A 23,432-nucleotide genomic window follows, 5' to 3' on the forward strand; every position below is an offset into this window, starting at 1 on the left:
TTTTCTCAAATGCTTTTTCTGCATCAATTGATATGACTATGTGATTTTTACCTCTCAATTTGTTTATGTGATGTATCATGTTTATTGATTTGCGGATATTTTACCATCATGCATCTCCAGGATAAATCCTACTTGGTCATGGTGTATGATCTCTCTGATGTAATGCTGAATCCGATTTGCTAGAATTTTGTTCAGGATCTATGTTCATGAGGGATATTGGCCTGAAATTCTCTTTCGTTAGATCCCGCATGGTCATGACGCCCTGGGATAAAGTGTTGGGCTGGCCAGAGGGGAGCGTGCTTCCTAACTCACAGGAGCCCTTGCCCAGGGTAGCTGTAGTCTCGGTGACTGTGGGACCACAGCCGAGGCAGCAGGTCCCTAGCGGGGGTGGCTGTAGAGTCCTGGGTGGTGTCTGAGGGCACCCTGGGTGGAGGTGAGGCTGGGCTCGCAGTCACAGCAGCTCTCCCCTTCAAGAAGGCACAGCCTCTGTGGTAGAGCCGGCTGCCCTGGGACTGTTAGTGATGGTAGCAGAGGCTGCCTGGTTAGGTGAACCTGGTCTCTCTGCCCCCAAAGATCCTGCAGGATCTAACTCCCTCACTCACATACACACCCCACATGTCCACACACTCCCCTTTTGCTCCCTCTCTCACTCATGCTCTCTCCTTCACTGCCGCCATCTTCCTGCCTCTGTAGTTGGGTCTGGAGTGTTATTGACCCATTCATGGATGGAGTCTCCTCTCCAGGTGTCTGGTTATGTGGCTCACTCTCTACCACATTGACCAAACAGGACAAAATGCAACTTGACAAGACACAACACAAAGGGAACAAAATACAAATGTACTCATAACACCGATAACCCCAATATAAGTGACCACCAGAGAAAAGAGAATTAGGGGAGAGAAAAGAGACCATAAATAATGATATCGAGGAGAGAAAAAATGGTAAAAGAGAAAAGAAAAAGGAATACACACACACACACACACACACACACATATATATATATATATATATATATATATAGAGAGAGAGAGAGAGAGAACACCACAAAAAAGATAAGCCCAAAAATGCAAACACCAAAAACCCAGAAAAGAGGGTGGGGGCAGAATCTGTAGAGGCCGAGCTTATATAAAGAAAGTAAGGTTGAAGAATTGGATAAATATGAGGAGGACTTCAGTTCAGTATAGAGGAAGTAGAGGATGAGTGGATAAGAATAAAGAGAAAGAAGAAAAAAGAAAAAAATTTTAAATAGGATAAAATAAAAATAGAATGATGAAAAAATAATGCAAAAAGAAATAAAAAATGAACTAAAAAAGGAAAATAAAGAAAAAAGAAAACAAAATAATAATAAAAAAATTAAAATGAAAAAGTTAAGTGTTGTTTGTTTCCGCCGAGTTTTAATGCCCCATGGGCTGGTTTAAGATCCCACTCTTCTGTACTGTTTGCCACTTCAGTTTCATGTTAGATTGTTGAAGTTCCAAGTGATACATCACTCCTCTGTTTGTGTCTATCTCCACAGCCTTGACTGCCAGCTGGCAGGACCAATCTTCCCACTTAGCCTGTTTGTCCACTTTCAATCTTACTCTCTCAAGTGGCTGTTTCTGACAGGGCCATAGTTGGGGAGGTTGCTGGGACTGAACGGCCTCTCTTCAGGGATTATTCAAATTTGTTTTTTTATCCTTTGTAACATTGAGGGTGTAGGCTGGCTGTGGCTGTATTGGTTGCCTGGAGACTGTAGGAAGGGGCTATCTCTTTAGGAGAAAATGGCTGCTTAGGTCCAGCGTGTCAGGTATGTCTCATTGCCAGACTCCTGGCCACCTCTCCCCAACCTGGTCCTCTCCCCAGACTCCACAAGTTCGCACCTCCACCTGTACCTCAGCCACGGGTGAGTGTTTGTATTTGAAAGTTCCGATGAACTGGGTTTAGTGAATAAAAGCAAAGACCAAAAAGCAGGGAAAGAGCTGTGCCACTGAGAGCCCCTTTCCCTCTGGCACAGTGCGGCTTGGGCAGTTGTTCAGGCTGCCCCCTTTGGGCTCAGCCTCTCGTGGCTGTGGGCTTAGATCTAGAATCCCCTGCCACCAGCAGCCCTGTGGACTTCCTTTCCAGTCAGATATTATGCCTGTCCCAAGGGATGCAGCCTTGGTGCTGTGCAGCTTCCTTCCGACCCTCTGGGCTTGGAGGTCTCACACCTCTCTCCAGCCCAGATCCCTTATTTTACCATTCTCCTCTGCCCTTCCCATCTGCAAATTGTCTCACCAGCTGTGTCTACTTCACCAGTTCGGTGTGCATGTTATTCGATTTAGTTGCTCCTTCTATCTGCTCTAGGACAAGGTTTGGGACGTGTCTGCCTATTCCACTGCCATTTTGTCTCCTCTCAAATTTTTTTTTGGACTTTTTTTTTAGGTACAAATTTTCATACAGTGAAAGCACAAATTTTAAGTGTACCATTTGCTAAGTTTTGACAAATGCATATACCTATCAAATCCAAATGTCTGTCAGATATAGAATGTTTCCATCATCTCGTGCCATTTCCAAGTCATCCATAGCAACCTGTTATACTTTTTTTCACCATATATTAGTTTTGCCTGTTTTGGAACTTAATAAAGTATTGAGTCCTTTGTATAAAGCTCTATTCATTCAGCATAATGTTTGTGAGATTAATCTATGTTCCGTGTAATTTCTTTTTATAGCTAAACAGTATTCCACTGTTTACTATACAGTGTGTTATACTTTGGGGCCTTTATGAATAATGCTATCAACAATCTGTGTATGCATTCTCATTTCTCTTGGGTAAAAATCCACAGGCATGGAATTGCTGGAATAAATATATATCTTGGGATGGGTGACAGACCTTTCTCCAAAGTAGTTGGACCACTCCCACCAGTGATTGATGACAATTCAGTTGCTTCTCATTTGCATTTATATTTGGGGTTGCTAGTGGTTAATTTCAGGCATTTGATGGCTACATTAGTTATATTTCTTTTTTTTTTTTAGAGAGCGTGGAAGGGGTGAGATGGGGAAAGAGAGAGAGAAAGAGAAATCAATGTGAGAGAGACACATTGATTGGTTGCCTCCTGCTCACACCTGGACCAGGGTGGGGATGGAACCTGCAACCGAAGTATGTGCCCTTGGCTGGGAATCAAACCCATGACCCTTTGGTCCGAAGGTCAACACTTTAACCACTGAGCCAAACCCGCCAGGGCCATTAGTTATATTTCATTGTGGTTTTATTTTGCATTTCCCTGATAATGAACGATGATCACGTTTTTATATGTTCATTGGCCATTCATCTATTTTTGTGGTGTTCAAATTTTTTGCCTTTTTTTCAATTGGGTTGTTTTATATATATTTGTCTTAGTTGTTAAGTTTTTTTCTTGAGTTGTAGGAGTTCTTCATATATTCTGGATATAAACTGAGTGGCCAGATTATTATGATCTCTGAACACATAATAACCTGGCCACTCAGTGTACTTCTCTTGAGTACCTCATGTATTTGATATCCAAGATACTATAAATCGTGCACCTGATCAGTTTTCCCCTTTGCACTGGCTGATAGAAAACTCAGGGCAAATAGGTGGTTGATCTCCAGCAAAAGTCTAGAATACTTTTGGTACCCATTTGAGATACAAATACACTGAGTGGCCAGATTATTATGAGTTCAGAGATCATAATAATCTGGCCACTCAGTGTAAGTCCTTTGTCAGATAAAGTTTGTGACTATATTCTCACAGAATATATTCCCAGATTGATATTCATATTCTTCATGGCTTATTGGTCTTCTATGTCCTAAGAAACAATAACTATTCCTTGTCATGAATATAATCTCATACTTCTTCTAGGAACTTTGGAATTTTAGTTTGTACCTTTAGTTCTAGAATCCACTTTGAGTTATTTTGTGCATGGTGTTAGGTTGAGGGTCAGATTCACTTTCTTCTACATGGGTATCCAGTTGTTTTCAGCACCATTGTTAAGAAGACTTTCCTTTTCCCATTGCATTGCTTTGGTGCCTTTATCAAAAATCAAATGACTCTGTAAGTGTATGTGTATTTATGGACTCAATTCTGTCTTATTCGTCTATTTATCTATCCCTATGCTAGTACTACATAATTACTATTATGATTAAGTCTTGAAGTGAGATAGTGTAAGTCTAATTTTGTTCAAGATTGCCTTGGATGTTCCAGATCCTTTGTTATTTCCATGATAGCTTAGAACCAGCTTGTCAATTTCTTTTTTATTTCCATTCTTTATTGTTTAAAGTATTACGTAAGTCTCCTTCCTGCCCCATCGACCTCTACCTGGCCACCCCCACACCCCAGCACATGCCCTCACCCCTCCACACACACTGTCTGTGTCCATTGGTTATGCTCATATGCATGCATACAACAGCTTGTCAATTTCTACCTCAAAACCTGCTGGGTATAATGATAGGAGTCTATAGACCAATTTGGGAAGAATTTTTGTCTTAACAATAATCAGTCATCCAATTCATGAACATGGCCTATCTCCTTGGAGATATTTGCTCCCAACTGTCCTTATTAGTAGAGCCTACCATAAAACAATAATTCATAGCACTCTCTTTATTTCATTAGCTCCGCTATCAGTCTTCATTTTCCCTTTCTGCATGTTTCAGGCATTTCATCCATTTTAAGATTAAAGAATAAGATCAAAATATGTGGGATGAGGGCATGCGACAGGGGGTAGGGGAGGATGGGGCAAGTTCAATGAGGGAAAAAGGGAGATATATGTACTACTTACGTAATACTTTAAACAATAAAAAAGAAAAAAAGAATAAGATCAAAATAAATAAGGTTTCAACTTAAATCATACAAATGCTTGCAATGTCTCTGATAAGAAACTCAAAATTTTTTTTATCATCTGTGATGCTGTCTCTAACATCTCCATGATTACCACATAGGATGTTGTACTATGTCTCCCTCTTCTTTTTTATTTTTTAAAAATTTCACCCCCACACTGCTCCCCTTTGGTAAGCATGAGCTTATTCTCTATGTCTATGAGTCTGTTTCTGTTTTGTTTATTCATTCGTTTTGTGGTTATTGGGGCGGGGAAGGCAGTTCTACATATAAGCAAAATCATGTGGTATTTCTCTTTCTCTGACTTAATACCCTCTAGGTCCATCTGTGTTGTTGCAAATGGCAACATTTTATTCCTTTTATGTTGCTGAGTAATATTCCATTGCATATATCTACCACATCTTTTTAACCCATTCATCTATTGATAGACACCTACATTGCTTCTGTATGTTGGCTATTGTAAGTAATGCTGTAATGAACATAGGGGTGCATATGTCTTTTGAATTAGTGTTCTTGTTGTCTGTAGATAAATACCCAGAAGTGGAATTGCTGGCTAGTATGGCAGCTCTATTCCTAATTTTTGGAGAAATCTCCATACTGGTTTCCATAGTAGCTGCACTAATTTACAGTCACATCAACAGTGTTCAAGGGTTTCCTTTTCTCCACATCTTCACCAGCACTTGTTATTTGTTGATGTTTGATGATAGCCATGTTGACAGGTGTGGGGTGATATCTCACTGTGGTTTTGATTTGCATTTCATTGATGATTAGTGACAATGAGCACTTTTTTATATGTCTGTTGGCCATCTGTATATCTTCTTTGGAGACATGTCTATTCAGGTTTTCTGCCCATTTTTAGTTTTATTATTTGTGGGGGGTTTTGGTGTTAATGTTTTATAAGTTCCTTACAAATATTTGATATTTACCTCATCAGATATATCATTTATGATTATCTTCTCCATTTCAGTAGGTTGTCTTTTCATTTGGTTGATGGTCTCCTTTGCTTTGCAAAAACTTTAGTTCCATTTGTTTCTATTTTGTTGCCCTTTCCAAGGAGGCTTCCAAAAACATGTAACTGATGTTTTTGAGTTTACTCCTATGTTTTCTTCTAATTTCAGGTCTTACATTTAAGTCCTTAATCCATTTGAGATTATTTTTGTATGTGGTGTAAGAAAGTGGTCCGATTTCTTTTTTTTTTTTTTTTACCTATATCTATTGAGTTTTCCCAACACCACTTATTGAAGAAACTGTCTTTACCCCATTATATATCCCTTGCTTCCTTTGTTGTAGATTAATTGACTGTATAAGCAAGGATCTGTTTCTAGACTCTCTATTCTATTACATTGATCTACATATTTGTTTTATTGCCAATACCATACTGTTTTGATTACTGTAGCTTTGTAGTCTAGCTTGAAGTCAGGAAATGTGGTACCTCCCACTTTGTTCTTTCTCGAGGTTTCTTTGGATATTTGAGGTCTTTTGTGGTTCCATATAAATTTCAGATTAGTTGTTCTAGTTCTGAAAACAATGCCATTGCTATTTTAATATCAATGATTTGTATATTATTTTAGGTAATAAGGACATTTAAACAATATTAATCCTTCTGATCTATAAGCAAGACATAGCCTTCTATTTATTTGTATCTTCTCCAATTTCTTTCTTAAATGTCTTATACTTTCCAGAATACAGGTCTTTCACTTCTTTGGTTAAATTTATTCCTAGGTATCTTTATTTAATTTATTTATTTTAGAGACAGGAAGGGGGGATTGAGGGAGGGAAGGAAGGAGGGAGAGGGGAAAGGGAGAGAGAGTAACAGAAACATCAATGTGAGAGAGAAACATCAGTGGGTTGCCTCCCAACACACCCCAATGGGGGATCAAATCTGCAACCTGGGTATGTGCCCTCCTGGTGTATGGGACAATGTTCCAACCAACTTAGCCACACCGGCCAGGGAGGTATTTTATTTCTTGGTGCAATTGCAAATGGGATTTAGTTAATTCTGCTGATTATTGTTGATGTACAGAAACAACAGATTTCTATATATTGATTTTGTATCCTACAACTTTATTGAATTCATTTATTCGAATAGTTTTTTGGTGGAGTCTTTAGTATACACACACACACACACACACACACACACACACATAGTATTATGTCATCTGCAAACTGAGTTTTTTCTTCTTCCTTTCTAATTTGGATGCTTTTTATTTTTTTCCTTGTCTTATTGCTATGGCTAGGACTTCCAATACTACATTGACTAACAGTGGTGATAGCAGGTGTCCTTGTCTTATTCCTGATCTTAGAGGAAAATTTTTCAGCTTTTCACCATTCAGTCTGATAATAGCTATGGGTTTGCCACATATGGCCTTTTATTATGTTTAGGTATGTTCCTTCTATACCCACTCAGTTTTTATCATAAAAGGATATTGAATTTTGTCAAATGCTTTTTTCTGCAACTATTGAAATGATCATGATTTTTATCCTTCATTTTGTTAATGTAATGTATCATGTTAATTGATTTGTATATATTGGCCTATAGTTTTCTTTTTTTTTTTTGTTTTTGTAATGTCTGGTTTTGATATTAGGCTAATGCTGGCTTTGTAGAGTGAATTTGGAAACATTTCATTCAATTTTTTGAAATAGTGTAAGGAGGATATGTAATTCTTTACTTGTTTGGTAGAATTCACCTGTGAAGCCTTCTGCTCCTGGACTTTTATTTGTTCAAGTTTTTTTTTTATTATTATTGCTTCAATTTCATTGCTAGTAATCAGTCTGTTTAGATTTTCTGTTTCTTCTTGGTTCAGTCTTAGAAGGGTATATGCTTCTAAAAATTTATCAGTCTCTTCAGGTTATCAAATTTGTTGGCATATAATTGTTTGCAGAATTATTTAGTAATTATTTTATTTCTGTGGTGTCAGTTGCAACTTTTTTTCATTTATAATTTTATTTATTCTTTTATTGATGAGTTTGGCTAAAGGTTTGTCAGTTTTGTTTATCTTTTCAAGGAACCACTTTAGTTTCACTGATCTTTTCTATTGTATTTTTATCTTTATTTTGTTTATTTCTGCTCTAATCTTTTTTCCTTCCGTTTACTGTGGATTTTTGTTGTTGTTGTTGTTATTTTTCTAGTTCCTTTAAGCATAAGGTTAGATTGTTTATTTCAGATTTTTTTGTGGTGGTGTTTTTTCTTGAGGTAGGCCTGTATAGCTATGAATTTCCCTCTTAGAACTCCTTTTGCTGCATCCATAAATTTTGAAAAGTTGTGTTTTCATTTTTATTTATCTCAAGGTAGTTTTTAATGTCCTGATTGATTTCCTCTTTGGACCATTAGTTGGTTAAGTAGCATGTTGATTAATCTCCCATGTATTTGTTTTTTTACAGTTTTCTTCCTGTGATTGATTTCTAGTTTCATGTTTGTGGCCAGAAAAGATGCTTTATATGATTTAAATCTTCATAAATATGTTGAAGCATGTTTTATAGCCTAATATTTGATCTATCTTGGAGAATGTTCCACGTGTACTTGAAAAAAATGTGATATTATGTAGTTTTGAGATGCAGTGTTCTATAAATGTCTATTAGGTCAATCTGGTCTGATGTGGCATTTAAGGCCATTATTTCCTTATTAATTTTCTCCATTGAGTTGAGTGAAGTATTAAAATCCTCTATTATTGTATTACTGTGAATTTCTCCTTTTACGTACATTAATATTTGCTTTATATATTTAGGTGCTCCTATATTGGGTGTGCAGATATTTATCAGGTATAGCCTCTTCTTGGATTGCCCCCTTTATAATTAAGTAATGGTCTTATTTGTTTTTTACATTCTTTGTTTTAAAGTATTTTCCATTTAATATGAGTTTTGCCAGCCCAGCTTTTTCATTTCTATTTGCATGAAATATATTTTTCCATTCCTTAATTTTCAGTTCTTTCAATTTGAAGTGAGTCTCTTGTAGTAAGGAGTATATAAATGGGTCAAGTTTTTTAATCCACTCAGCAACCCTTTGTCATTTTATTAAAGCATTTAACCCATTTATATTTAAAGTAATTATTGAGTAAGTATGTACTTACTGCCATTTTGTTAGTTTTTGTAGTTCTATTCCTTTCTTCTCTTGAGATCTTGCATTGTGGTGTGCTGATTTCCTTTAATGTTTTGTTTAGATTCCTTTCTCTTTACTCTTTGTGTATCTTTCGTAGGTTTTAGGTTTGTGGTTACTATGAGGTTTGTGTATATCATTTTGTATCTACAGCAGCCTATTTTAAGCTGATAAGCATTTAAGTTCAAGTACATTCTAAAAGGACATTTTTACTCCCCCCTCCACACTTTGTACGTTTTTTTTATTATTATTATTGATATTTAGAGAGAAAGAGGGAGGGAGGGGGGAGAGGAAGGAAAGGGGCAAGAGAAAGAGACATCAATTTGGTGTTGCACTTATTTATGCATTCCTTGGTTGATTCTTGTATGTGCCCTGACTGGGGATAGAGCCCACAACCTTGGCTTATTGGGATTATGTTCTAACCAATTGAGCTGCTTGGCCAGGGCCCACACTCTATGTTTTTGATGTCATATTTTAGATCTTTTATGTTTGTTTGTTTTTTAAAAACGTGTATTTTTATTTTTCCACTAGAGTTGACATTCAATATTATTTTATACTAGAGGCCCAGTGCACGAAATTCATACATGGGGGGGGGGGGGTCCCTCAGCCTGGCCTGCACCCTCTCTAATCCAGGACCCCTTGGGAGATGTCTGACTGCCTCTCTCAATCTGGGACTGCTGGCTCCTAACCACTCACCCGCCTGCCTGCCTGATCACCCCTAAAACCTCTGCCTGCCTGATTGCCCCTAACCACCTCTGCCTTGCCCCACACCTGGGGCCCAGGATTCCCACTTCTGGCCGGGTGCAGGCACCCATGACCCAGGCCGGTTTCACCCGGGCCGGCTGCAGCCACAGGGGACAGTGGGCAGGCAGCTTTGCCCAGGCCACAGCTGCAGGCGCTGGCACCCAGGACCGCACCACTTGTCCCTCTTCCAGGCCGCAGCCACAGGCACCTGGGACCACAGGGCGGGTGTCTGTCCCTCTCCCGGGCCACAGGCACAGGTGCAGCCTCTGGAACCCAGGACCACGGGGCAGGTGGCTTGTCCCTCTCCCAGGCCGCAGGCACAGCTGCTGGCACCCAGGACCACAGGGCGTGCAGTTTGTCCCCCTCCCAAGCCGCAGCCCCAGCTTCTGGCGCCCAGGACTGCAGGGTGGGTGGCTTGTGCCTATCCCGGGTCACAGCCTGGTTGGTCCCCATTCCTATCTCATGAGCTCATTTGTGCCTGGCTGGCCCCCATTCCTCTCTCCTTAGTGTTGAGTGTCTGAGCCGTTATGGCGTGAGGGCGTGATGACCATTTGCATATTAGCTCTTTATTATATAGGATTAATTTCAGATATACAGCATAGAGGTTAGACATTTATATACAAAGTGATACTTTGATATGTCTAGTACCCACCTGGCACTATACATATTACAATTTTGTTGACTGTGTTCCCTGTGCTGTACTTTACATCCCTGTGACTATTTTGTAACTACCAATCTTTGTCTTGTGTGTCTCCTACTTATTATAGTTTGGGTTGAGTTCGGTACTTTTGTCTTTCATAATAGCTTTTTAAATGACTGATTTGCTGTATTTATTAAATATTTGGCTTGTGAGATGTTTTATTTTTTCATATTTTCTTATTTTTGGTTATGGACTTTCCTTTTCTTTTTCTTTTTTTATTTTTTTAATAATAAATCTTTATTCAGATTATTACAATTGTTTCTCCTCCCCCCCCCCCCCCATAGCTCCCCTCCACCCGGTTCCCACCCCACCTTCTGCCCTTACCTCCCCGCCACTGTCCTCATCCATAGGTGTATGATTTTTATCCAGTCTCTTCCTGAACCCCCCCCCATACCCCTTTCCCCCTGAGAATTATCAGCCTACTCCCTTTCTAAGCCCCTGATTCTATTATATTCACCAGATTATTCTGTTCCTCAGGTTTTTAATTCACTTGATTTTTAGGTTCACTTGTTGATAGATATGTATTTGTTGTTCATAATTTTTATCTTTACTTTTTTCTTCTTCCTCTTCTTTAAGAATACCTTTCAGCATTTCATATAATACTGGTTTGATGGTGATGAACTCCTTTAGCTTTTTCTTATCTGTGAAGCTCTTTATCTGCCCTTCAGTTCTGAATGATAGCTTTGCTGGGTAGAGTAATCTTGGTGGTAGGTTCTTGCTATTCATCACTTTGAAAATTTCTTGCCACTCCCGTCTGGCCTGCATAGTTTCTGTTGAGAAATCAGCTGACAATCGTATGGGTGCTCCCTTGTAGGTAATTAACTGTTTTTCTCTTGCTGCTTTTAAGATTCTCTCTTTGTCTTTTGCTCTTGGCATTTTAATTATGATGTGTCTTGGTGTGGTCCTCTTTGGATTCCTTTTGTTTGGGGTTCTGTGCGCTTCCTGGACTTGTAAGTCTATGTCTTTCACCAGGTGGGGGAAGTTTTCAGTCATTATTTCTTCAAATAGGTTTTCAGTATCTTGCTCTCTCTCTTCTTCTGGCACCCCCATAATTCTGATGTTGGTACACTTGAAGTTGTCCCAGAGGCTTCTTACACTATCTTCAACTTTTTGGATTTTTTTTTCTTTTTGCTTTTTTGGTTGAGTGTTTTTTGCTTCTTTGTATTTCAATTCTTTGACTTGATTCTTGTGTTCCTCTAGTCTGTTGTTGGGTCTCTGTATAATATTTTTTATTTCAGTCAGTGTACGTTTAATTTCTAGTTGGTCCTTTTTCATATCTTCGAGGGTCTCGTTATATTTATCGGCCTTTTCTAGGATATTCTTGAAAAGCCTTATAACCGTGGTTTTGAATTCTATATCCAGTCGTTTGTTTTCCTCCATTTCTTTCATTTGTGATCTGTTTCTTTGTCGCCGCATTTTCACTGCGTCCCTGAGTTGGTAGGGTAGATTTGTGTGCTAGGTGTCCTATAGGGCCCAGTGGGTCGGCCTCCCCAGTTAACCTGAGGTGGATACTCTTGGTGCACCCCTTTGTGGACTGTGTGTACAGCCTTGTTGTAGTTGAAGTCTTGATTGTTGTTGGTATCACTGGGAGGAATTGACCTCCAGGCCAGTTGGCTGTGAGGATCAGCTGTGTCTACGCTGGGAGAAGTTTGGTGCTGGAGACAGCCTTATAGGATTAGACTTGCCAAATTTCAAAAGCCTCTGTGCTCAGCTTGGATGGGGTGGAGTCTCAGGGCGGAGCAGACAGTCTTGGCTTCCAGTCAGCCTTGCCCTTGTGCACGCACGCCCCCAGACCTCTGCCTTCCCCGGCTCCCGAATCTCCGCCTGAGAGTCCAGATTCCCCCCACAAGAGCGTGGGTCCCCAGGGGCTTGCCTGGAACTGGGGTTCAGTGCAGTCAGAACTGGGGTTCAGTGCAGTCAGGAGCTTCCGACTCCCTTCTGCTAGGGAAAGCCTGTGGCAACCTCCGCAGTCTCTGTGCACACTGGCCTGCGCGCCTCCAGACCCCTGCCCGCCGGGGCTCCCCCGGGTCTCCGAGTCTCCTGGTGCTTTTCTCTCTACCTGACAGTACAGACTCCCCCTGTATGAGCCTGGGTCCACGGGGTTTCGCCCGGAACTGGGGTTCAGTGCATTCGGAACTGGGGTTCAGTGCAGTCGGGGCCTTCCTTCCCCCTCCCGCCAGAGAAAGTCAGCCAGGCTCTCAGCCGCCCTTTCTCTCTGCGTGCACAAAGACCCTTTGTCATACCTCCAATTCTCTGTGAGCTTTTCTCTTTCCTTTTAGTTGTAGAATTTCCACTCAGCCAGCTTTCCTGCAGTTCTGGATGGTGTCCGTTCTGTCTTTTAGTTGTAGTTTTGAAATTGTTGTGCGAGGCAGCAGTTTAGGTGTTTACCTATGCCGCCATCTTGGTTTCTCCCCTCCTTTTCTTCTTAACATTTCTTGTAAAGCTGATTTAATGGTGATGAACTCCTTAGTTTTTGCTTCTATGAGAAACTATTTCTCCAATTCTGAATGACAATCTTGTCAGGTAAATTATTCTGGGTTGTAGGTTCCTTTCTTTCAGCACTTTAAAGATGTCCTGCCATTCCCTTCTGGCCTCTAATATTTCTGCTGAGAAATTGACTGATAGCCTTGTGAGGTTTCATTTGTCATATAATTAGTTATTTTCCTTTGCTGCATTCAAAAGTGTCTCTAACTTTTCCCATTCTAATTACAATGTGTCTTGGTGTGGGTATCTTTTGAGTTCATCTGTTTGGAACTGTGTGCTTCCTGGACCTGGATGTCTATTTCCTTTCCCAAGTTAGGAAAGTTTGTCATTATTTCTCTAAATAGTTTCTGTTCCTTTCTTTCTTCACCTTCTGGGATCCCTATAATGTGAATGTTTTTGTGCCTGATGATGTCATAGGTCCCTTAAAATATCAATCTTTTTTCTTTTCACTATTCTGATGGTTGATTTCCACTAGTCTATCCTTTAGATCACTAATACATTCTTCTGTACCAGCTAATCTGTTGATTCCATCTAGTGTGTTTTTCATTTCAGTTATTGTATTTTTTTAGCTCTGCTTGGTTCTTTATTATACCTTCTAAGTCTTTGTTGAAATGCTCCCTAAGTTCCTCTATTGCACTGTTAACTTTGGTGAGCATCCTTTTGACTGTTTCTTTGAATTCTTTGTCAGACAAATTAGTCTATTTCTAGTAATACTCCTTGTTCTGAAGTCTATATGACATTAATACAGTACTCTAGACATTATTATAGACTTCTTATGCCCATAGTTTATATGGTATATCTTTTTCCATCCTTTTACTTTCAATTGCAGATAACTGGGCTTTCTTTTTAATTCTTTCTCTGCTTTTTAATTGGAATGCTTAATCCAGTTACATTTTTTAGTTTAGTTACATTTTCATGTAATTATTAACATGATTTAATTTACATTTAATATTTGTTATTTATTTTCTCTTTGTTCCAGCTTTTTCTTTTTTGTTCCTCCATTCTTCCTTTCCAGTCCATTTATTTTGGGGAAGAAAGTGCTAATTGAATATTTTTTAGAATTTCATTATAATTTCTCTATTGTCTTTTTAGCTATATTTCTGTATATCTTTTTAAATGTTGCTTTAGGGATTATAATATCCAGCCTTAACTCTTCACAAACTATATAGGATTACTTTTGTACCACATTGTGTAAAATTTTAAAACCTTTCAACTATAATGTTCCATGTACCCCTTGTCCTTTAGTTACATTTGCATATGTTAAACCCCACATTATAATGTAATACAATTTTTTGCTTGGAACAATCATATATTTTTTTAATTAAACCAAGGTAGTGTTTTATATTCACATATTTGCTTATATTTTATTTATGGGAGGATTGGTCCAACATGAGCTATTCTGCTATTATCAGATAATAATGATTCTTCCTTAAGGACATAGTCATTATAATCATACACTCCAGATTTATACTGTCTTTGGTTATGCACAGTTTTATACTAATATTATTCAGTAAGAAGGGCATTTTTCTCTTTGCTAGTCCATACTTCCACTTCCCTGCCAGAAATATGGCTCCCACTTTATCTGTAATTATGTACTTGGCCTCCTTTTCCTTTTCCTTTCTGTTAAATATTGTGATGACATGAGCAATCCCAATACTAGAAATTAGAATAGCTCCTTTCTCACCAGAGTGAATGAAAAACTGCAAATCCTTATGCCCAAAAAACTGAAGAGGTACCTAGTATTTATTTTTTAAGAAAATCTAAGATCAAATTAATGTAAAAAGCATGTGTTTCTTGACTGCTATCCCTGGAATGCAAGGTGCCATTATGTTCTTGCCCCAGAGAGTATAGAAAAACTGAAGAGTCCTGCTCTTCACATTCTCTCAGTCTTTACTATGCTTCACTTAAAAGAAGACCTTTTTACCCTTGTCTCCCCAAATGCTAAAATTTTCCCAGATTATTATAATGAATTCAGTTCTGCCCTCTAGAAACCTCTCTTCCCTTTACTTTGATATAACAGCAGTCCAATCTCCACTTCTTTGGTCTTTAGCCCTTGGGTCTCTGTTGCTGCCACTAGTTCATCAAGAGTGCATCACTGCTTGAAGGTTAATGGTTAAGAGCAATAGCTCTGCATTCTGACCTGGGTTCAAATTCTAATCCTCCCACTTACCTTGGAAAACTCATTTTGCCTTTCCCAGCCTCAGCTTCCTCCTTTATAAAATGAGGATAACAGCCTCTCTCTATTGAAGGGTTCAGTGAGACTGCTCATTCCCTTCCTGAACTTCTCTTCCTTTGCCTTTCCTAACACCACTTACCTGGTTTTTCTCTTGTATCATCTGCTTCTCCTGTTTTTCTCCCTTTCAATATTGGGTTTTCATTTTTGATCCCCCATCATCTTATTTCTAGCTTTCCTTGGGTGATTCCTTTCAAATCTATGATTTCAGCTGTCACCCAAACCCAATTACTTCTGAGTCTTTATCTTCAAGCCAGATTTAACACTTGAAATCTAACTATACAGGTGTCTAATGGCTATCAGCATTTGGATGTCTCAAAGATAAGCATGTGTAGCAAAACTAGACTCAACACTTGACCCTGTTCCCCCAATGTTCCTCTTTTCTGATTTGTGTAACATTCCCCAGCAATGGGTATCCATCCTAGTTTGTTCTTATCTGCCATTTCCAACTAGTACCCGGTTTGTGTTGATTTTACCTCCTAAATCTCTCTCATACTTCCTTCCTCCTCTCCATCTATCTTATTTTACACTCTCAGTATTCCTCATCAGGACCTTTCAGTCAGAGGCATACTAGACTCCACACTGATATAGAAGTGAGCTCACTGCTGCTCAAGGTAGAAATCTCAGTTCTGCTACATACCAGCTGCATGGTTAAGGGTTATCACCTCTGTTACCTTACTATTTATTTCTGAGGTATGGAACTCAGCTGCTGCTTCAGTGTCAAAACAGACCCAGTCATAATATAAAGAACTCCAAAAAAACATAGTTTTGTCTGGCAATAGGTCAGTCCTCCACCTTCAAATTATGGTGATTGTAGGGCACTTTACTGTAAGTACAACATGGGGACTGGCTCTGAAGCAGATTGCTGGCCTACCACTTGTTAGGTGTGTAGCAGAGGTTGTACTGGCACAAATAGGAACTTGGCATGAGGTTCCTTCTCCAATTTCAAACTTGGCTTAGAAATAGGTCAGTGAAAACTCTGATCATGGGTTCTTTTAAAAGTTTTTATTGTGATCTCTCATTGTTATACCTGAATAACAACTTTCCCCAAAGGGATGATGACACACAATCTTTATTCTAAAAAGGACATGTCGTTAACATATTGATAGCATCTCATCAGTGGTATCATTGATTGTCTTAAAATTCTTTGGTTAAGAAGTTCTTCTGCCCTGGCCAGGTAGCTCAGTTGGTTAGAGCATAGTCCCGATACACCAAAGTTGCATTCCCAGTCAGGGTACATATAAGAAACAACTAATGAATGCATAAATAAGTGGAACAAATCAATGTTTTGGTCTCTCTCTCTCTCTCTCTCTCAAAATCAATCAAAAAATAAAATTTTTTGAAGTTCTTCCCTTTTTTTAAATCCTTGGTGCTAATAACCAGAGCAGCCCTTCCCTCTTACTTCTTATCATACTGACATGATCTGACTCTATACTCTGACCTCTCCCAAGAATAAGATACAGGTACTGTTCTGGATTCCCTTGGGCAAGTGCAACTAGGATACTCAACAGGCTCAGCTTCAATTTACAGAGCTTTTTTCATCTTTTTTTTTTCCTTTTAAATTAAGACTATTAGCCCTGGTTGGTTTGGCTCAATGGATAAAGCGTGGGCCTGCAGACTGAAGAGTCCCAGGTTTGATTCCACCCAAGGGCACCTGCCTGGTTTGTGGGCTCGATCCCCAGTAGGGGGCGTGCAGGAGGCAGCCGACTGTCTCTCATCATTGATGTTTCTGTCTCTCTCCTCTCCCTTCCTCTCTAAAATCAATAAAATATATATTTTAAATTAAGACTATTAGAACTAAATTATAAATGTAAGATTTATGTTTGCCTTGGGGTTGACATGCCCCACAGCCTGAGGATCACCTTAGCTAAGCCAAGGCTTTGTAATGGCCAGGGTACGGAGCAAAGGTTTCCAACTTTCCTCCCACAAAGGAAGGGGTCAGTCAGCCAGGAGACAAAAGTTCTTTCAAGCCCAGCTGCTGTGGCTCAGTGGTTAAACGTCAACCCATGAACGAGGAGGTTATGGTTCAATTCCTGGTCAGGGCACATCCTAGGTTTCAGGCTTGATCCCCAGTAGGGGGCATACAGGAGGCAGCTGATCAATGATTATCTCTCACCATTGATGTTTTTATCTCTCTCTGAAATCAATAAAAAATGAAAACATTTTTTAAATAAAAATTTTAAAAATAACATAAAAAATTTTTAAAGCAAATAGTCATGTACCCTGCTGGCTCTTGGAACTACATACCTAGAACCATAAGCCTTGCTCTCAATTCTTAAAGGACCTGTCTGGCTGGCTTCTCATTTCCTGGGTGAGGTGATGGGAACCAATAGGGGACTGCAGAGGCCTCAGGCTCCACATGATCATCACAACATATGCTGTGTTCTGTGGTGCCCAAGGAATGTGCTGGCCTCCACTCTACCTGTCATGTGACCTTTCTTAATCTGGTACATCATCACCAAAGAAACCCCTATTCTGCAGTCATCCTATTCCTATTTTTCTCTTATTTGTGCTGGTGCTTCACTTGGACATGCTTCCACAAGGGCTCCAGCTCCAGAGAAAGAGATGGTGACTTGAATTCTTGTTCCAGAATTCCCAAAGAAATCATTATTTTCACTGTTAAATTTCAAGAAACCCCATGTTTTCTGGCATCACTGGGACTGTGGTATATCTCTGCAGCTGTGATGTTAGACCATAACAAGAAATGAAGCAAACAGTCGAGTTTGCCTTCAATGACTCACTAAAAGAAATCTTTAATTATCTGCACCATGTCAACTTATGATAAGGCAGTGAGATTTAAAACAAGACTATATAATAGAAAGTACTGTAATATATTTCTAAACTTGAATATTGTAAAGACCCAGTGTACTAACCATCCAATTAAGCCTGCCAGTAACTGTTACCTAATATATAACTTGCTTTAAAGAAACTAGTGCCAATTTGGCCACCTTGAGACTTTTTCTCCCTTCCAAACAATATTACATTGGACAGGTTCTTGAGTCTGAAAAGTGCAGGCTTCACTCAAAGCTGTAACCTCTTTGCTGGTACATGTGGCTATGCCCACGAGGTCTTTATGGCACTGTGTGTAACCTCCTACCTGAGGGTAGCTTGCTGTATGCAGCCGCTGAAGACATTGCCTGTCCTAGAGCTTGATTAGAGCCCAGAGGCTGCTGGAAACTGGCAGCTTTGCTAGTTGAAGTTGTCCGTTGCTTTGATTTGGGATCTTTAACTGATTTTGTCCAGACTAGTGCCTCCCCAACCTGAAGAGCAGCTCCCAACTTCTGAGCCATCTCCACCATCTTGTGCCCACATGTGAAGAAAAAAAGAATCAAGGTATGACCTGCAGAGACAAGCCTACCCGCTTCCTAGGCCTTCCACCTGGGGGTTATAGCTGAAATAGTGACTACTGGTACTAGCATTTGAGGGAGGAAATACTTATAACAGGGCAATATTTCTCAAACAGCAGAAATCACAGACTGCCCTTAGTGACGAAAGGGAGTTCATACAGGATCTCAAACCTAACAATTTAAGTTTGGTATGTTACTGAGCTGAAGTCCACCTTTCCTACAGAAGTGGGAGGAAGCTACAACGAGATATGGGCCTCAACTCAGGGGTTGTATTATCAATGACAGGCTCAGTAAGCCTGAATTTCCTCTTACTATTTTCTTCCAGCAAAGTTTTTTTTTCAGGCTGTCACTAATTGAATAATTCATGCTACCAGGAACATCAAAGCCAAAATAGGCATGAGCTTATAACAGGTTATCTTTGGATTATTTATGCTTGATCAAAAGTTTGCTGACAGCTTGCTTATGGCTCCTTAGGAGCTAATAAAAGACGTATCTCATGCCCTGGCCAGTGTGGGTCAGTTGGTTGAGTGTCGTCCCATATACCAAAAGGTGGTGGGTTCAAATCCCTGGTCAGGGCGTGTGCAGGAGGCAACCGATCAATGTCTCTCTTTCCTCTATGCACACCCCCCCACCCCAACTTTGCCTCTTTCTCTAAAAGAAAAGAAAAAAAAAAGACACCTGGCCAGCACGGCTCACCAGTTGAGCAGTGACCTATGAACCACGAGGTTACAGGTTCCATTCCTGATTGGAGCTCATGCCCGGGTTGCGGGATTGATCCCCATGTGGGACATGCAGGAGGCAGCCAATCAATGATTCTCTCTCATCATTTATGTTTCTATCTCTCTACGTCTTTCTTCCTCATTTATATCTATAAAAGCATAATATGCTAATTAGACCGGAGGACCGAACAGCAGAATGACCATCCAGACGTCCTCCTGGACAAAGCTGCAGCTGCGAGGGCCAAGCCCCTTGCACAAATTTCATGCATCGGGCCTCTAGTATTAATATAAGTATTAACATATTTAATAAAAATATATTTTTTTAAAAAAAGACATACCTCAGAGTCATATTCTAGAGAGCTACTGTCCTTGAGTAGGTTGACTTTCTTCTCCATCTCCTGATACTGGGTCAGGGCATCCCTCTTCTCACCCTGGTTGTATAGCAGCACAGCATAGTTCAGGTTGACTAAAGGGTTATACCTATGGCAAACAGACAAGGATTCTGTGAAGCTTAGGCTTCACAACCTAGAATCTCTCATTTAGAGATTCTCATTACACAAAAAACAAAACTGATTATAAGCAGAGATTTCTCCATTCTGCAGCAAGGTAAGAGGAACACACGTGCTATGTGTGGACTTGTGGGAAAGAATCAAGGAATAATTGCCCATCAGCAAAGCAGGTATCAGGACCAAGTCTGACATCTCAGCCCTCAGCAGGGACCACCAGGGCGGGTTGAAGAAGTGATCCCTACCCTGCTGCCTAGCCGATGCCAGTGGAATAAATATGGAGAGAGTCACATTTATCTTAGATTAAACTGAGTCCAGAGCTGCATCTGATATCCCATTTAGCCCATGGCTACCAGCAACCGAAGTCCACTGCCAGCTCTGACTTTCTCTGGCCTCCTAACTACTAAACTTGGGGCTGGAAACACTTTCTTAGAAAGTGGCAGTGTCAGTTCCACTGCAGGCTTAGTATCACATCCTTCCACACATGCCTTGTGCACAAAGGCCATGGAGAACAAGCAACTGGACTGACTCAGGCAAAGCCAGTGGTCTAATGCCACCTCTTGGCTTTCGAGAGTCTAGCCCTCCCCAATACCACTCCCCAAGGTGCAGCTTACTTATCCAGGCGGACTGCTTCGTCATAAGCTCTCTTGGCATTCTCTGTATCTTCTAGATTGGTCAAAGCCACTGAAACAAAGAAAGTGAGGACTGAGACTGGAGAGCCCAGCTTAGAAAGCAAAAGGAATGTTTCAAGACCACAGTTCACTCAGTTCCCCCAACTTAACTGCTCCTTTGCCTCCTCAGCTCCTAGCACCATCTACTCACTCAGCTTAGTTACCTGGTGTCATCTTCAACAGTTCCCTTTCCGCAGTCAATCAGTTGCCAAGTTATCTGAACACCATTTTTTGCAGTTTCTTTTCTGACACTGCCCAAGTTGTTTCAGGCTGTGGCAATGTCCTCATCTGCATCCATCCACTTGTCACAATGCTGCCAGGTTTCTCAACAACTTTCAAACAAATCTGAACATGTCACTATCCTGCTTAAGAATCCTCACTGGCCCTCCATCACCCATAATCCTGATCTTTAAAATTGGTTTAGCACCAGGACACTCTCACCTTTTAAACCAGTATTTTCTGGAAGACTCACCTATCTATACTAATAAAAGGGCAATATGCAAACTGGTCGGAACACCATCACAATAACAACCAATCAGCAGGCTGCGTGCACATAAGGCGCAGGTGGGCAGGGACCTGCAGTGTGGGGGGCGGAGACTTGCAGCATTGGGGCCGTGATGGCAGCGGGGACAGGGTGGGGGAGGCAGGCCTGGTGGAGGGCGGCCTGTACTCCCCACATGGCGGTGGTGGCATGAACACTCCTGATGGCCGCTGCCGCTTGCCCAGAAGGATCACCGATTCCTTCTGCCAAGTGGCAGCAGAACCACTCTGCTAGGAAACCTCTGCACCGGCAGCGAAGGCAGGTGAGCAAGGGAAAGCCCAGCAGCGAGGGGGTGATGGGGGCAGTGCCTTCCCCTGATTGGCTGGTCGCCTCCCGCAGAGGGAGGCCAGACTGCGGCTCCACAGCTAAGAGCTCCCGACCCAGCAATGCCCCACCTTGGCCTCCAGCACCACGGGTCAGGGGTTCTAAGAAAGGCAGCTCCTTCCTGTGGCTCTTCAAACTCCCAGGCCGCCTCCATCGCTCCTCAATGCCCCTCAGGTCAGGGTCGGGAATCGGTGGAGGCCTCCAGGTGTCTGGACAACCAATGTAGAGAATTTCCTCTAGCAGCCGGACCCAGTGACCCAGCGCCGGAGGGATACCTGCACCCTCTCCTGCAGCCAGGAGAACACTGGAAGACGCGGTCTGCCCATCACTGGATGAGCGCACCCAATTGGTTAAGCACGGGGAAGCTCACAGCCAATGGCCACTGCTGCTTGCCCAGGACCAGCCGAGGCTCCGGCAAGCCACCGATGGCCGCTGCCGCTGCAAGGGCCCAAGGATCAGGCCATGAGGGCCAGGCGAGGCTCAGGCAAGCCACAGTGGCTGGGATGGCCGAGGCTCAGGCAGCCTCGCGCTGGCAGTGGCAGCAGCAGAGGCGTGATGGGGGCGTCGCCTTCCCCTGATCGCAGGGTCACCTCCTGCAGAGGGAGACCAGAGGCAGCAGCAGCGAGGGGGTGATGGGGGCAGTGCCTTCCCCTGATTGGCTGGTCGCCTCCTGCAGAGGGAGGCCAGACTGCGGCTTAGGCCCGCTCCCCCGGGGAGCGGGCCTAAGCCATCAGTAGGACATCTGGAAGGCCTGCCCACTCCATCTCCCCGCAACATGGACTCACTTCTACTAGACACTTAAGAGATATAGGAATACAGCTGGGAAAATGGCCTCGAGGATAAAGTCTAATGTCCTTGCATTATACTCGTGGCCCTCCATCATCTGACCCCAAACTATCTTTCATGACTCATTTCCCATTACATTTGATAGCACTATTGCCCACTAACGGCAGGGTATAGCATGCAGTTTCATGGCTGCATGCCTTTGTTCACTGGCTCCTCAGTAATTCTGTGTGACTGAATTCCAGCTTAGCCTTCAGAACAGTGTGAAGGCCCTCTCTACTTTGTGATGTTAGAATTGCTGCTTGTGCCTTACAGTGTGGCAATTTGTTTACATTCCTATCCCCATTAGAACTAGGCTAGCTTTGTATTCAGGCAACCCCCAAATAACCAACACTTGATTTGTTTTTGCAACCTTTCCCTTATAAGAACCCCACAATAATTACTAAAAACAACACCTGAAGACCAAAGTCAATGAGAACTTGAAAACTGCTTTTGGACAGAGAAATATTCCCTAGAAAGAATATTTAGTCAATCTTTTGTATTACAGTAACTAACAATAAAACCAATAATAGTTAATATTCATTGGTTACTTAATCATGCAATCCCCTCGTCAACCCTATAAGATATATCTCTTGTACACTAAATGATATCTGAAACTTAGCTGGGCTCAGTATATACATATAAATAAACTAGAGGCCTGAGGCACGAAATGCGTGCAAGAGTAGGCCTTCCTTCTCCCGGCTGCCGATACCAGCTTCCCTCTGGCACCTGGGACCCGTGTTTCCCTCTGGCCACTGGCACGCACCCAGGACCCAGACTTCCCTCCAGCCCTGGCTTCATCTGGAAGGACATCCGGAATGATGTCTTTTCTAATTAGCATATTACCCTTTTATTATTAAAGAGACCCGGTGCACAAAATGCGTACACTGGTGGGGTCCTTAGGCCTGTCCAGTGATCAGGGCCTATGGGGGTTGTCTCACCCATTCCCGATTGGGGCTGGGTCTACCAGCTGCTGGATGGGGTCTGCCAGGTGCCAGACGGGGCCTGCTGAACAGGGCCTGCAGGACGGGGCTTGCCGGACAGGGGAGGGACTGCAGGAGGTTTGCCGGCCAGGGGTGAGGGACAGGGGGCGTTTGACTGGCTGTGGGAGGTTGGCTGTGGGAGTGCGCTGACCACCAGGGGGCAGCTCCTGCATTGAGTGTCGGTCCCCTGGTGGTCAGTGCGCATCATAGCGACAGGTCAACCAGTCGTTCTGGTTGTTCAGTCGTAATGGTTGCTTAGGCTTTTATATACACTGAGTGGCCAGATTATTATGATCTCTGAATGCATAATAATCTGGCCACTCAGTATATACATATTAGAGGCCCGGTGCATAAATTCGTGCATGGGTGGGGTCCGGCCAGCCTGGCCGGGGGAGGGGACATGGGCAGTTGGCTGGCCTGCCTGCTGGTCGAATTCCTGGTCAAGGGGACAATTTGCA

At 41.8% G+C, this 23,432-nt stretch overlaps 1 protein-coding gene across 3 annotated transcripts in view; it reads right to left on the reverse strand.

Moving 5' to 3' along the window:
• BBS4 (Bardet-Biedl syndrome 4) overlaps positions 1–23,432 on the reverse strand; it is a 119,070-nt gene that overhangs the window by 8,286 nt on the left and 87,352 nt on the right. For all 3 annotated transcript variants that reach the window (XM_080665758.1, XM_080665757.1, XM_080665756.1), the window contains exons 13-15: positions 20,248–20,317; positions 19,466–19,607; positions 18,159–18,360 (exon numbers count right to left, since the gene is read on the reverse strand). In XM_080665758.1, coding sequence (XP_080521884.1) covers positions 18,159–18,360; positions 19,466–19,607; positions 20,248–20,317 — 414 coding nt within the window. The remainder of the gene's footprint in view (positions 1–18,158; positions 18,361–19,465; positions 19,608–20,247; positions 20,318–23,432) is intronic.

The sequence above is a fragment of the Plecotus auritus genome (assembly GCF_963455305.1).
Source record: "Plecotus auritus genome assembly, chromosome: 1".
Lineage (NCBI taxonomy): Eukaryota > Metazoa > Chordata > Mammalia > Chiroptera > Vespertilionidae > Plecotus > Plecotus auritus.